Source organism: Papaver somniferum, chromosome 9 (genome assembly GCF_003573695.1).
Source record: "Papaver somniferum cultivar HN1 chromosome 9, ASM357369v1, whole genome shotgun sequence".
NCBI lineage: Eukaryota > Viridiplantae > Streptophyta > Magnoliopsida > Ranunculales > Papaveraceae > Papaver > Papaver somniferum.
In genome coordinates this window covers 103,350,334-103,363,252 of record NC_039366.1, presented here as the reverse complement: position 1 = coordinate 103,363,252, position 12,919 = coordinate 103,350,334, and the positions used below count along the sequence as shown (strand labels likewise).

General features: G+C 38.1%; 1 protein-coding gene across 3 annotated transcripts; it reads left to right on the top strand.

Annotated features, from left to right (window-relative positions):
• The first annotated feature begins 4,703 nt into the window (after positions 1–4,703).
• On the top strand, positions 4,704–12,678 carry LOC113310814. Of its 3 annotated transcripts, none has more exons than XM_026559607.1 (15): positions 4,704–5,028; positions 5,873–6,000; positions 6,156–6,330; positions 7,511–7,667; positions 7,756–7,834; positions 8,311–8,351; positions 8,462–8,560; positions 8,704–8,784; positions 9,730–9,792; positions 9,937–9,982; positions 10,866–10,940; positions 11,323–11,370; positions 11,491–11,526; positions 11,619–11,693; positions 12,336–12,678. In XM_026559607.1, exons 1-15 carry the CDS (start codon positions 4,869–4,871, stop codon positions 12,414–12,416), a joined length of 1,344 nt encoding a protein of 447 aa, XP_026415392.1. In that variant the 5' UTR covers positions 4,704–4,868; the 3' UTR covers positions 12,417–12,678. The 3 variants fall into 3 exon arrangements, with proteins under 3 accessions (XP_026415392.1, XP_026415391.1, XP_026415393.1); XM_026559606.1 differs by having other exon boundaries at positions 4,705–5,028; positions 8,462–8,578; XM_026559608.1 differs by having other exon boundaries at positions 4,869–5,028; positions 6,198–6,330; positions 8,462–8,578.
• Positions 12,679–12,919: the final 241 nt, after the last annotated feature.

Genomic DNA, 12,919 nt, shown 5'->3' with positions numbered 1-12,919 from the left:
GCACACCTCTGGTAAACCTTCACGAGACTTCAACTCGTCCACTAGGGACACTTAGTGGTTTAAAAGGCTTAGTGCATACGCTAAATGCATTCGAGAGACCAGCGACAGTGGTATAGGTAGGATTTCCTTAGTTTTGTTTTACTTGAGGACAAGTAAAATTCAGGTTTGGGGGTATTTGATGAGTCCTAAAAAGTGCATATTTCTATATATTTTTCTTGGCATTTAACTCATCTTTTGTGCATTAATTCTACATTTTATCCCATATTCTGTATTTTCATTGTTTTCAAGAATAAATATTTTTCTTACTTAATTTTGCATTTTTAGGTAATAAATAAAGATTGGATGAGTTGCGGAGCAAAAAAGAGCAGAAAAGTAGTGAAAAGCCGGGAGAAATTACGCAAGGAAGCCGCGAAGAATGGTGCGCACAACCTCATTTTCTACACACAAAAGCGCCTCCGTTCTCAGCCATCAGATCAGTTCTCAGAAGCATCCGACGGTCGCTCCTTCATAGAGCATCAAAATCTGAAGTCTCTGCCGAGCACCACATCCCTGAAATTCCAAGCCTTCAGATTAGATGGTAGTTGAATCCAACGGTTGCTCCTTTGCTGTTCATCAAAGTTTGATATCCCCGCCTTACACTACAGCACCTAACCTAATCTAGCACCGTTCGTTTCGTTGTATCCATTCATCCGACGGTCGCTCCTCGCTTGCCTCCGCATCACCGTCCGATCTACCTACCAGCTCCACATCCCACGGCTCATCCTCGCTGTTCATCCAATTTGATGAAGCCGCCTAACACCCTAGCAACCGAACCTATACCAGCTAACCAAACCCCCCCCTTCTTCCCAAAACAGTCGAGCCCCCCTTCCTTCTCCTCTGCAGAAAATCCACCGTACACCACCACCTTCTCCACCTCTGCCACCAACTCACTGCCACCACCACACCTCCACCATCATCACCCCTATCTTTCTCCATCATTACCCCCTTGTTCTAGCCTCCTATTATATAGTTTTCTCCCCTAATTTCTCTCTAAAAACCTAGGGAAGAAATCAATAAAATAGGACGAGTTAGAAAGATGCAATTGAGGCATGGGACGGAGCAGGTGAACAAGGAAAATAATGGGTCGACGATTGAAGTGTCAAATCACATGTTTGGTGAGTAAATTTCGAAACCCTAATTGTACTGTCATTGGAGAAAATTGGGGGAAAACCCTAAATGTGTCTGTGGGTATAAATTGGGACTGTGGGTGTGTGTGAGAGGGTATGTTGGGATTAGCCTGCATCCAGAACTGCTAAGTTCTGTTAATTTTCATGTCCTGTTAAATGTTCAATTTCAGCTCAATTTAATTTCATGTTCATTATGTTCTGTTAAGGTTTTCATGTTAATGTTCCATTTTAGTTTCACTGCATATGTTAAAAGTGTTATTTTCCTGTTAGTGTGCTCATGTTAAATGTATATGTTTCAATTTCTTGTTTTCAATTCCTGTTAGTGTTGTTTACTGTTAATGTGTGATGTTCTTGTTTACATGTTATCCTCATTGCTTTGTCACTGTTAATTTGAAGGAATGCTAGGCTAGATACATCTGTGAAGCTTTGAACTAATTGTGCAATGGCAAGAAATCAGTGCTCATAGCAAGCTGATTTTCTTGCCATTCTTGTTGTATGCTTAGGTTGTAGTATTGGTTGTGCATTGGGAGAAACTAGTGCTTATAGCAAGCTAGTTCTCTTCCATTCTTTTAGTATACCTCCTGTTTGCCTGTATGCTGCCTTAGTATTGCTTCATGTCAGTTTCTCCACAACCCTGCCCTTGGCCTTAGGTCTTGGTTCATTCTTGTGTTGTTTTCTGTTGCTTTTGCTTTGTTTTGCTTTTGTTCACTGATTGTTTTGTTTTTGCTGTTTAGTTTTTCTTTCATTGCTCTGCATTGTTTGTTTCCCCTGCTGTTACTCCTTTTCTGTTACTTGTGCTACATTGCATTCTCTGTCACCTGTGCAGCTATTTCTCCTGCACCTGCTACCCTTGCTGTGCAGCTCTTGTTCTGCTGCAGCTGTTGCTGCCACTTCTTTCTCCTGCAGCTGCTGTTGCTGTGGCCCTCCCTGTTGTTGCCTCACTGCTGTGCAGTGCTGCTGCTTTCCTTCCCTTGCAGCTGCTGCTGCTGCCTTTCTGCAGTTCCTGCTGCACTGCCTTCCCTCTGTGCTGCCTCTGCCAAGCTGCTGCTGGTGCCTGCTGCTGCTTTCCTCTGCAGCTGTTGCTGCCAAGCCAAAGACTGCTGCTTCAACTGAGCCCAAGTTCAATTCAGTGAAGCCCAAAGGCCTAGTTCAATAGCCAAGCCCAATACATTTCATCCCAAAGGCCCAGAACCTTGACTGAATCCAAAGCCCAGTTCACAACAAAAGACACTGAGCCCAATTCACAAGTGAACTGTTGAGCCCAAGTTCAGTTCCTTGTAAGGCCAAAGCCCATTTACACTTCAAAGATAACTGAGCCCAAGCTCAGTTCATTTTATTGGAACAAACCCATTAGCACTCAAAGCCCAATTTAAGCCAAAAGGCTTCATAGCCCAACAACAATTTAGGAACCCAATTAGCTAAAACACTTCCAAAACACACCCGATCTCTGTGGATCGACCCGTACTTGCACGAGCTACAACCGACGACCGTGCACTTGCGGTATTACTGTAGGCCCCCGTTTTTCTGCGCATAATTTTATACACCCTTTCAAGGCCTGCCAGTCACCGCCGCCACCGACCACCTTCACCGCCGCCGCCACCGACCACCTTCGCCGGCTCCACCGACCACCACCGCGCCACCACCAGAAAAATGATGAAACCAAAAATTGGTTTCACCAAAATAAGATGAAACCAAATTTTGGTTTCATCATAAAAGAAAGGAGAAAGAAGAAGAAGAAAAAAATGAAACACAATAAGATGAAACCTTCCACCACCGTCAACTGCACCGCCCCCATCGCCACCACAACCATAATCACCACAACCACCACTACCATTACCTCCTTAACTATGACTACTTTCAACAAAAAAACAATCCACAATAAGATGAAACCTACCACCACCGTCAACTGCACCACCCCCATCGCTGCCACAACCACCAACACCACAACCACCACTACCATTACCCCCTCAACTACAACCAGTTTCAACAAAAAATAATCCACCTGTATCCCACCATCAAAAATTGGCTTCACAGATATTAATATTCAACAAAATGAAAAAAATACGATGAAACATAATTAGGTTTCATCAACTTCAGCCAATTCATTACACTTTTAACAATGCAGACATACACCTCTTTAATTGTAACCCATACCGGTCCTTTATGCAACACCTGAAGCTCAACTACAACTCTCATTGCATTAGCACCACCCTTACTCAGTTAATCCATTATTTATCACTTCCATAACTTCAGTTAAGGCCACCACTACCAACAAAACTTCTTCATCAATACCTGGAGTACCGGTACCAGACCCTTCTATACACATTCTCCCAATTCATACACACATATAATCAAAACCACCATTGTACATACAATCGAAACCACATATTGTCATTTCACCAACATAACTTCAATGATGAAACCAAACATGCCGTCTTCCAAGTCAGACCGAATAAACTAGACAAAAATCAGGTGAAACCAAAATTTGGTTTCATCATAAACTTAATTTTCATCATTAAAATCTTTGGTTTTATGACAGAAAATAGGCAAGTTTATGATGAAACCAAGTGGTTTCATCATTAGTTTACTGTTTTCACCAACCAAAACTGTCAGAATTTGATGAAACCAATTTTGGTTTCATCATAAATCTGTCATTTCCCAATACAATATTGATTTCGACTTTGAAGATGTATCATCATTTGCTGGTGATGAAAACATCATAAGGTGGTGGTGGTGATTGTAGAGGATTGAACGAGGAGGCGGAGGTGATGTTGGGAGCGGATCTGCAGGTACTGGTGTTGATTGTAGATGAGGTGTTGTTGGTGGCCGATTTGAAGGTATTGGTGGTGGTTTTAGATGATAAAAGGAGGAGGTAGAAGTAGTGTCGGTGGCGGATCTGATGTACTGGTGGGAAAAACAAAAATAAGAGGAGGCAGTGTTGTTGATGGAAAATCTGTAGACGGAGAAAAAGAAGGTGATGATGGTGTTAATGGAGGAGAAGGAGGTGATGATGGTGTTAATGGAGGAGACGGAGGTTCTGTTCGTGGCGGATTTGGACACATCGGTTGGTTTGATGGTGGCGGAGCTACTGTTGGTGATAGATCTGAATAGAAATAGAAGAAAAAGAGACGAAGGTTTCGTGGAGGAGACGAAGGTGTTGCTGCTGGTGGTGACGGAGGTGTTGTTGTTGGTGGTGACGGAGGTGTTGCGATGGTGTTCATGGAGAGATATTTGTTGCTGCTGGTGTTAATGGTGGTGGGGAGATGAAGACCGCATAAATAGAAAAAAGAAAGGAGAGAAGAAGAAGAAGACAAAGTAAAAAGGGTATATTTGGCTTTTTTTAAAGTAATAAAAACTAAATTTGCACATTATTATTGACCTGGAGTTTTTGTGTCACTTTTTAATTAAATGGTTTTCATTTATTAAAAATAATATGACTGGATTTTTTGTACCATATGTTTGGTCAACTTGGTTTTATTTGACTAGTTTTATTTTTTTAAAGTAAAATTGCGGTTAAACGAGGTGATATTGCACCTTCCGTTATTCTGCGCGGTGGACTACCATTAAAGCCCTTCTCCCCTTTCTTGACCTTTCAGGAAAAACTTCTTCCGAAAACTAAACTCTTTCGTATATTTTGTTTGTTCTTAGATCTATAAATATCGAACGGATTAGATTTTGGGTATTCTTTTCTATTTACTAAACATGGCATCTACAGAAGGGTTGATGCCAATAACTAGGGCTTTTCTTGCTCAGTATTACGATAAGTGTCCATTAACTCCTGTTTCTGAAGATGTTGCTCGTCTTACTTCTAAACTCCGGTCTATGTCTGATGATTTGATTAAGGAAGTTCCATTGACTGAAGGTAATTTCTTTTTCTTTTCTTTTTTTGAGGATTTAGTACTTGATTTTGTGATTTTTTCTGTTGCCCATGTTCGAAATTTTTATTGGGAAATTGAGAAATGGGATTCAAGTATAGTTTAATTACAATAGAAATGGTGATTATGATTTTTGAATGTTTTGTCGAAAGGGGAAAGTTTGACTTACAAGTGGAGATAACCCAAAATTGTCTACTTTATGCATTCTACTGAAAACCCTATCACGGGAAGCAAACCAACCATTCATTACCATTGGGCTAGTTTTGTTCAAGAAATTGAAATACAGGAAAAGATGGAGTCATTACCTGAGATTGATCATCTTACTCAAAAAACAAGTATGAGGCCGACAAAGGAAATACTAGAGGTGTCTAATAGAAACACTTTTTAAACCTTGGAAATAAGCTCTTCTCTTGGACGGGTATCACAAATGTGATGCCTTAATGGATGATTCTGTGGCTAGAATGAAAGAGGTGTAGCCTCATAAACTATTCCCTTATCAAAAATGCATTTTGAGCAACCGCGCAAATCCGTTAAGGGCCATGCTTTTAAATTTGATGCTATTACTTGATGTGATTGAATGGCCCATGCCATGAGGCGTATACCTGTAAAACATTCGTTGTTGTTCTGGTATTCATGCAACAGTGTTAATTGTTATATCTATGTATACAAGTTATTTTTCTCCATTGTCCATCTACCTATGTGTCATTGTAGTGCTTGCCTGCTTTATGTTTCAACTGGACATTCAGCTAACATTGTTGCATATCCAAAACAGAAAACATTCAACTTTGCATTCAGGGTTGATGGTAATAATGCCTTTTTCATATCTTTCAGCTGAAAGTGTTTTAGCTCAGGAAGTTGAATCCGCGACTCCACATAAAATCGACCAGAACATGTGGAAGAACAGAGAACATATAGAAGAAATACTCTATGTAATGGAAGGATCTCACTGGCCCAAAATGGTAATTATCTATTCTGTTAATTTTGTTATATTTTTCTTTAGGTTTCCTCATAGTGAATAGCCAATTCATATCTTTTTGATCGTTTTAGTCGCTACTCCACTAGTTTGAGGAATTTTTAAACCCCGATTTTTGTCTTTGTTTTGAAACGTCTGGAGGTTCCTTTGAATTTTGAACCTCAGCGTGGACATATTTTGCAGCTTCAGCAGCAGTCTACTCCCGAAGAAATTGAAATTGGTGCTACTCTCAGAGAGCTCAAAGTTAAATTGCAGAGCACATTGAAAACAATGGAACAGTTCCACACTAAAAATTCTGATAATGTATTTAATACAGGTTGGTTTTTGTTTCTAATTTTTGCACCAGTCGAGAAAACGTTTTTTTTTTTTTTAAGTTGATCAATGTTTTCTCTTTCTATATGTTTTGGTTCTGCAAAATTATACAATCTTGGCTCCACTTCCAGTTTAAGTGGCTTCTCTTTTTCGCTATTCATTAACGGCTTCAAACTTTAGTTTATTCAATTATTTCCTAAGCTTCCCTATTCCTGTATAAGTGTGTCTTGACTGAGTATATATATCTGTGCAATTAAAAGTGTAGATGAAACTTCCTACTAGCTTGAGTGTTTCTCGGTTTCAGCTAGATCTTAAATTAGCAGAACTTACAAAGAAAAACTGCACAAGTTAACCTTCTCAAATTCCTGCCGGGAAGATGATGTATTGTTGTCATGAACTATGCTAGATGTGTTAAATTATTGGCTGATGGTGCTAGTGAGCGCAAGTAAATTGAGGTGTTTTTATTTTACGATCTGAAACTGCCATGTAAGATGTGAAACATCTTGGAATCACAAATTGTTGTTTACTCGTATTCACATTGATGTCTCGAAGGGTTCCTAATGTGTAAGAAAATGAAACGGAACATCAAAAAGATTTTACTAGTCTTGTTGTTTCGTGCTGAGCTGCTAGTTTCGAAATGTGATGCTAGTGTTGATTATGAAGATGTCTCTCAGTCTTTGTGGTGAGGAAAAGAGGAAGATTTAGTAACTAGTTCAAAAGGCAAAAAGATACAACGATACGGGTATAAGATTATGTCATTAAATGAATGACAATAACTTTATAACCAGGCCTTCAAGCTCTAACCTTAAGTGAAATTCCATCAATGCAAAAAATAGTTTTAGTTATTAAAGGAAAAATAAGACCTCAGATACATCTCTACCGGAGTGGTTTTCTTAGAATTTATGATTACCGTTGGCACAGACTTGTGTTATATCTCTTTTTTTCTTTGGTTATTGCTATTAATATGGATCCTTATTGATCCTTGCTCATACTTCGGTCTTTTAATTTTTCTCGAGGACTAAAGAATCACAACTTTTAGCCTAGGCTATATTTCTTAGTGTCCTTGTTTCAAAATGTTTGCCAAGGTAGTATAGTTTGACAGGTACTTTAAGTAAAGCAGTTTTGCCTATTGCTAAGGTTACTTTCTTGACAATTGATCAGGGGATCTGTGAATATATTTGCAGTTATGACCTACATGCCTCAAGATTTTCGAGGAAAGCTCATTAGGCAACAGAGAGAGCGATCTGAAAGAAATAAGCAGGCTGCGATTGATGCTTTAGTTAATGCCGGTGGAAGTATACATGATCGATTTGCTTTACTATGGGGGCAACAAATGGAAAGGTCAGTTGTTTATTGGATTTAATTTATCACAGCTTTCTAGGGGTTGAATTTATGAAGCTTTAACTAATGATGGATGTCCTTTTTTCAGACGAAGACAATTAGCCCAGCTTGGCAGTGCAACTGGTGTCTACAAGACGCTTGTGACATACCTAGTAGGGGTGCCACAGGTATATCCTGATTGATTGTCTGGTCGTCTTGCTTACAAATTAAATTTGGCGTTCGTTTTAGAAATCTTGGATAACCATTAATCATCACTGCTGACTGCTGTTTTTCAACTTCACATCTGGTATCTCTAGCCTTCCCCTGTTCTCTTGGGAATACTAGACTTATTATATAGAGGTTCACTAAATTACTCTATACATGTTCTCGATTTATTATATAAAGGTTCACTTCACTGAATTACTATATTTGATGTTTTCAATAGATAGATATGTCGTACATGATTTGTTTGTTCTTTGATGAGGCACTGTTATTGTTTTGATTGTGGGGTCTATATCAGTACTCTTTAGTAGTGGCAGCTTATAAGTCTACTGTAGGCCTGTAATCTTTTATCATGTGTAGTTTCTGACATTATGTGGCAGTCTTATCTTTTCATATTACATGTTGCTGATGATTTAGATAAACGTCTGTCCTTCGGTTGCAGGTTTTACTGGATTTTGTTAAAACAATAAATGACGACGATGGGTAATCTTTCTCTTCATGTGAACTACATACCCTTGCCTTCTCTCTTTTTCTCCCTTTAACAGTGCTTCGTGTTCACAAAATATAAACTGCTGAGGAGCTTGTACACGCAGGCCCATGGAAGAGCAAAGACAACGTTATGGACCATCTTTGTACTCCCTTACGGACATGGCCATTTCTATTCGGTTTTATCTTCTTCTCTCTTGGGGGGGGTATGAGATTAGGAAATTGTGAGTTATCATATATTATCGTTCTGTTTATTGAGCTTTAATAGCACTAAGTGGTAAGTAGGTCATTCTCTCAATTTACCTGCTAGTTTTCCTAATAATACTTTCTTTAATTTTGAATTGAGCAGGCAAAAGGATGAATTTCTTGTTCTAAAAGAGGCAGTGCATACATATACATCTGAGATGAATAGACTGGCTGAATTTTTCGGGTACTTCATTCGACACTCAATCTCAAAATTTCTGATCTTTTCTAAGTTGTTCTTAGTGGATCACAAATAATTGTTCATTGTTACTTCTGCTATGCCTGCATTCTCACATCATGCAGTTCATCTTATGAATGCTGGTGTTTATTGTACACAAATTGTGTTACACTTAAACAGTTACATGTATTTAATATTTTTATTCCTTTAGTAGAATTATTTGTTGGGCGAACTGCCATTGTTTTTAACTTTTAAGATGTAGTTTTGCTCTAGCTTGGTGGCATACTACTGAAGTGTGGCAGAGATATATCATTATATTGTTTCTCGAGAATCGTACGGGTATTTGACCTGATGTCTCTGCTGATTATGTGTTGTTTTTGTCTTTCACTTGTGGCTGTTGTAACAACTTAAGGCATACATAACTTTTTCTTCAAAGAAACAACAGTTGAACATAGATACTCGACTGGAATATACAGTTACCCTTGCATCATCTGCAGGTCGACAGTAGATGCACTGCCTAGATGTTGAGTATGATATATCTGTAAAAGAAGTTTTTCTTCTTCGGTATCTGTCTTGGAATTTCTGTACTGAATGCTGTGTAAAGTGTAGTAGTTCTGGTTAAGTCTTTACCTTTAAGGTAAGGAATTATAAGTAGGTTCACCTTTGATAGGAATTTCTGTACTTAATGCTGGGTAAAGTGTAGTAGTTCTGGTTAAGTCTTTACCTTTAAGGTAAGGAATTATAAGTAGGTTCACCTTTGATAGGAATTATAAGTGTAGTAGTTCTGGTTAAGTCTTTACCTTTGATAGGAATTATGTGGAAGCTAGGTTCACCTAATTTCAATTCCCATCTTTTGTCTTGATTGTATTAAATTATACCTTTTGAATTTACCATATTATGATATATTTTTATTATGCGTTATTCGTTCCTTAACGATTCTGCACATTCTTTCAGAGAGGTCTTTGCAAACTCCCCATTCTTTATCAAAGCGGAGGATGCTGGCATTGGAGAGAACAGGTTGGCAATATCTTTCTGGCTTTCTCATGTAGGCATGCTTTTATGATTTAAGTTTTACCTTCGAAGCTTATTATAGCCACAACAAAGGATTTGATGCCGGGGGTATAGGTTTTCAAGATAACATTATTCTTTTTACATGTGCAGTGATGATTACAAGGAGACCATCATTCCTGTGGGAAAAACACATGAGGTCTGTCTGTCTTGCTTGCAAAGTCTCTTTTTTTTCTTCTATCACTATAATGTGCGGTTTTTTATTTTCTTTGAGATACGACCAACAGGCAAGATAGCAAATCTCTATATGAGCAACTTAGCTTTTATTAGTACATGATATGTTTGCAAGTCTAATCTTTCTATGTTTAGAACTCGTTTATGATTTTTTTTTGTAAATTTGGCCAGTGTGAGAAACTGAGAATTACATCTAGTTTAAAGCTGTTCCAGAACAATTCCTGTTGACCATTTCTACTAGGGTTAATATATTATTTGGTCGTTGCAGAATCCATTTTCTTAGTTTGGTAAAGTTGATTACTGCTGAATCTTATTTATCATATATTCGGATCTGGGTGGATCTTTGTAGGAGTTAGCAGTACACACATGGGCATGCTTGACAAAACCTAAGTTGTGCGCTTGTATAACTAACACAGCTAAATCCATCCAAAAATGTGGAGCTCTTGTGAACAATGGAATTGTAACCACAGGGCATAGATTTGCTCGACTAGGTTATATTGTCCAGCAACCTAGCATTCTAGTTGAAACTGAATCTAGCTTGAGGTTTCATCTTTGGTATTCTTATAATTCAGTAATTGCCGTATCTTAAATATATTAATACGCACGTGGGTTTTGGGGTTTCATTTTCAATATGCTTATTATTTAGTAATTACTATTAGTTCACTTATACTAGATTGAATATGTGATTGGCTGTGCATAATTTTGCAACTAGTATGTACCTCTGTTCCCATCATGATGATGCCACACATGGCCCTGCTCCCCTCTGAATGCATTTCTTAGGTTGCGAAATTTTGATATGAATCTGATTTGTATTTGTCGTGTATATTTTGTTTTCCTTGTCTCTTTAGGTTTCACTGCAGGTGGACTCTGTTAACTCGTATATCGGTTGGGATTTCTCATTAATCCAAAGCAAAGTAACCATGGTAAGGCCATGGAAACCTTTGCATTATCTTACTAAAAGTTCTCTAATATCTAGGCACTTGACATCTCATCTACTAGGTGGTCTTGCCCGTGTATTCTTGACTGATGAGCTTAGGTAGTCATATATTTATAACTTCTGTATGTACCTTCTACATACAACTTGTGAAGGTAGATAAGATATGTCGACTAAAATCAAGAGGAAGGTTATTATATTTATGCTTTCGTGAAACCATATATTCTATATTTAGTCTTTGCACACCGATGGTTGTCATTATCCAGCTTTGAACATTTTTAAGTTTTGCTAATTTCCTGCATATCTTATGTGTTTATCTATTGATTACTTAATAACCTACTAACCGATGGCATTTCCATCATTTTGGGCAGGATATTGGTTTCAGTGTGGAGTATATTGGCCCCTCCGGGGAAAAAATAGTAAGTGGTTCTGTGTGTCATTCTGACTATTTCTTTCTACCATCAAAAATAAATTATAACTGTTTTGTGTCTATCTCTTCTCTTTTATCTTAATCTAATGTTGCTTGGTTTTGTTCTCAGATGATCTTACCGTACAGGCGTTGTGGTTCTGACCAAGTGAGTAAATGCTTCTGGTGGTCAATTTTTTCACACCTTAGTCCCTTGTTTGATAGATAATGGAATAACATTGTTCATGCTATTTGTTTCAGGGGAATTTCAGCACACTCATGGCTGGATGCTACAAACTCATCTGGGACAATTCATACTCGACCTTCTTCAGAAAGGTATGATTCTGCCATTTAGTGTTCACTTGTTGTCAGTGTAATTAGGACAAGTCCTTTTCTGTCATTTTTTGTTGCTTATGCTTTGAAAATCATTAAGATGAGATATCTTGCGTCTGTTATGGTTGCTTGCCACAGCTTCCACTTGTAATTTCACCAAGATGAGAGGAGTTGTAGCTAATACCTCATGGAATCTGTAATTAGGACAAAATTATCTTGCACAAGTTTTGATTTCCTTCACTCTTTTTTAAAGAGTATGCCCCTTTTTCTGGTGCGGTGATCAATACAAGCCACCTGTTGTTGTGTAAACCTTCATCCTTACGTTTCGATGATGACAGAATAACATCTTCACAACCTGTTTTAGGTGCTTAGAACAACAATCGTATTGTGAGAAGACAGCCCACAATGTTGACGTGCTGTACTCATTTTTTGGTTTTCCCTTGAAATCTTATGTTCAATAAGCAATCACTTTGTGGGTTTTGCTCTTTAGGATTAATATTAGAGGAAAGAAGTGGATTCGTTGTGTTTTCTCGGCTGTGGGTTTGTAGCTAACAATATCACGATCTCTGATGTTACCACAAGCCTTTTATCTAATTATTATTCCTTTTGTTGCTGACAACCGTCTTGTGTTGATTTTCGAAACAGACTCTACGATTCAAAGTAGATGCTATTCCTCCTGTTGCAGATCCAGTGGAACCAGAAGTAGTAGCTGAAGCTGAAGGATGAAGAGAATGGGAGCCTTCTCTATATTTCTGACTGCTGTAATACAGTCCTTGACCTGATCTTGTTGATTTCTGGTCAAATTCAAATGTATCATTGAAATTTCTCCCTCGCGTTTCTATATCCTGAAGATCCCTTTTACTTGACATATACGAGGTTATTACCTGGCAAGATTATGGGAATTTGTAATTGTATAACTCAAATAATGCTTTAGAAGCTGCAGGATGTTCAAATTATGAAAATAGTTACCAGTTAAATTTGGCATCTGCAAATGGCACAAATGCTTAGCCGACACAAATCAAGGTTCATATAATTTTTATGGTGGTTATTATGAGACTCCTAAACAACACACTTCAATTTAAATCTTACCAGAACAAGGTAATCATGGAATCATTTCATTCTTGAGGCTGTGAATCTACCAACACATTACCCGACTTTAACACAATGATTAATTTCAGAAAAGAGAGGTAGATGTACAAAGAACGTGTTTGATACAACTTTCGGTATGC

What these genes read in the sequence shown, in the direction of transcription:
- LOC113310814 (XM_026559606.1), top strand. Translation starts at nt 4,869, where the DNA reads ATGGCATCTACAGAAGGGTTGATGCCAATAACTAGGGCTTTTCTTGCT. An exon ending in CTGTGGGAAAAACACATGAG is followed by an intron (nt 9,983 to 10,865) that starts GTCTGTCTGTCT and finishes TTGTCTCTTTAG; the next exon opens with GTTTCACTGCAGGTGGACTC. An exon ending in GGCGTTGTGGTTCTGACCAA is followed by an intron (nt 11,527 to 11,618) that starts GTGAGTAAATGC and finishes TATTTGTTTCAG; the next exon opens with GGGAATTTCAGCACACTCAT.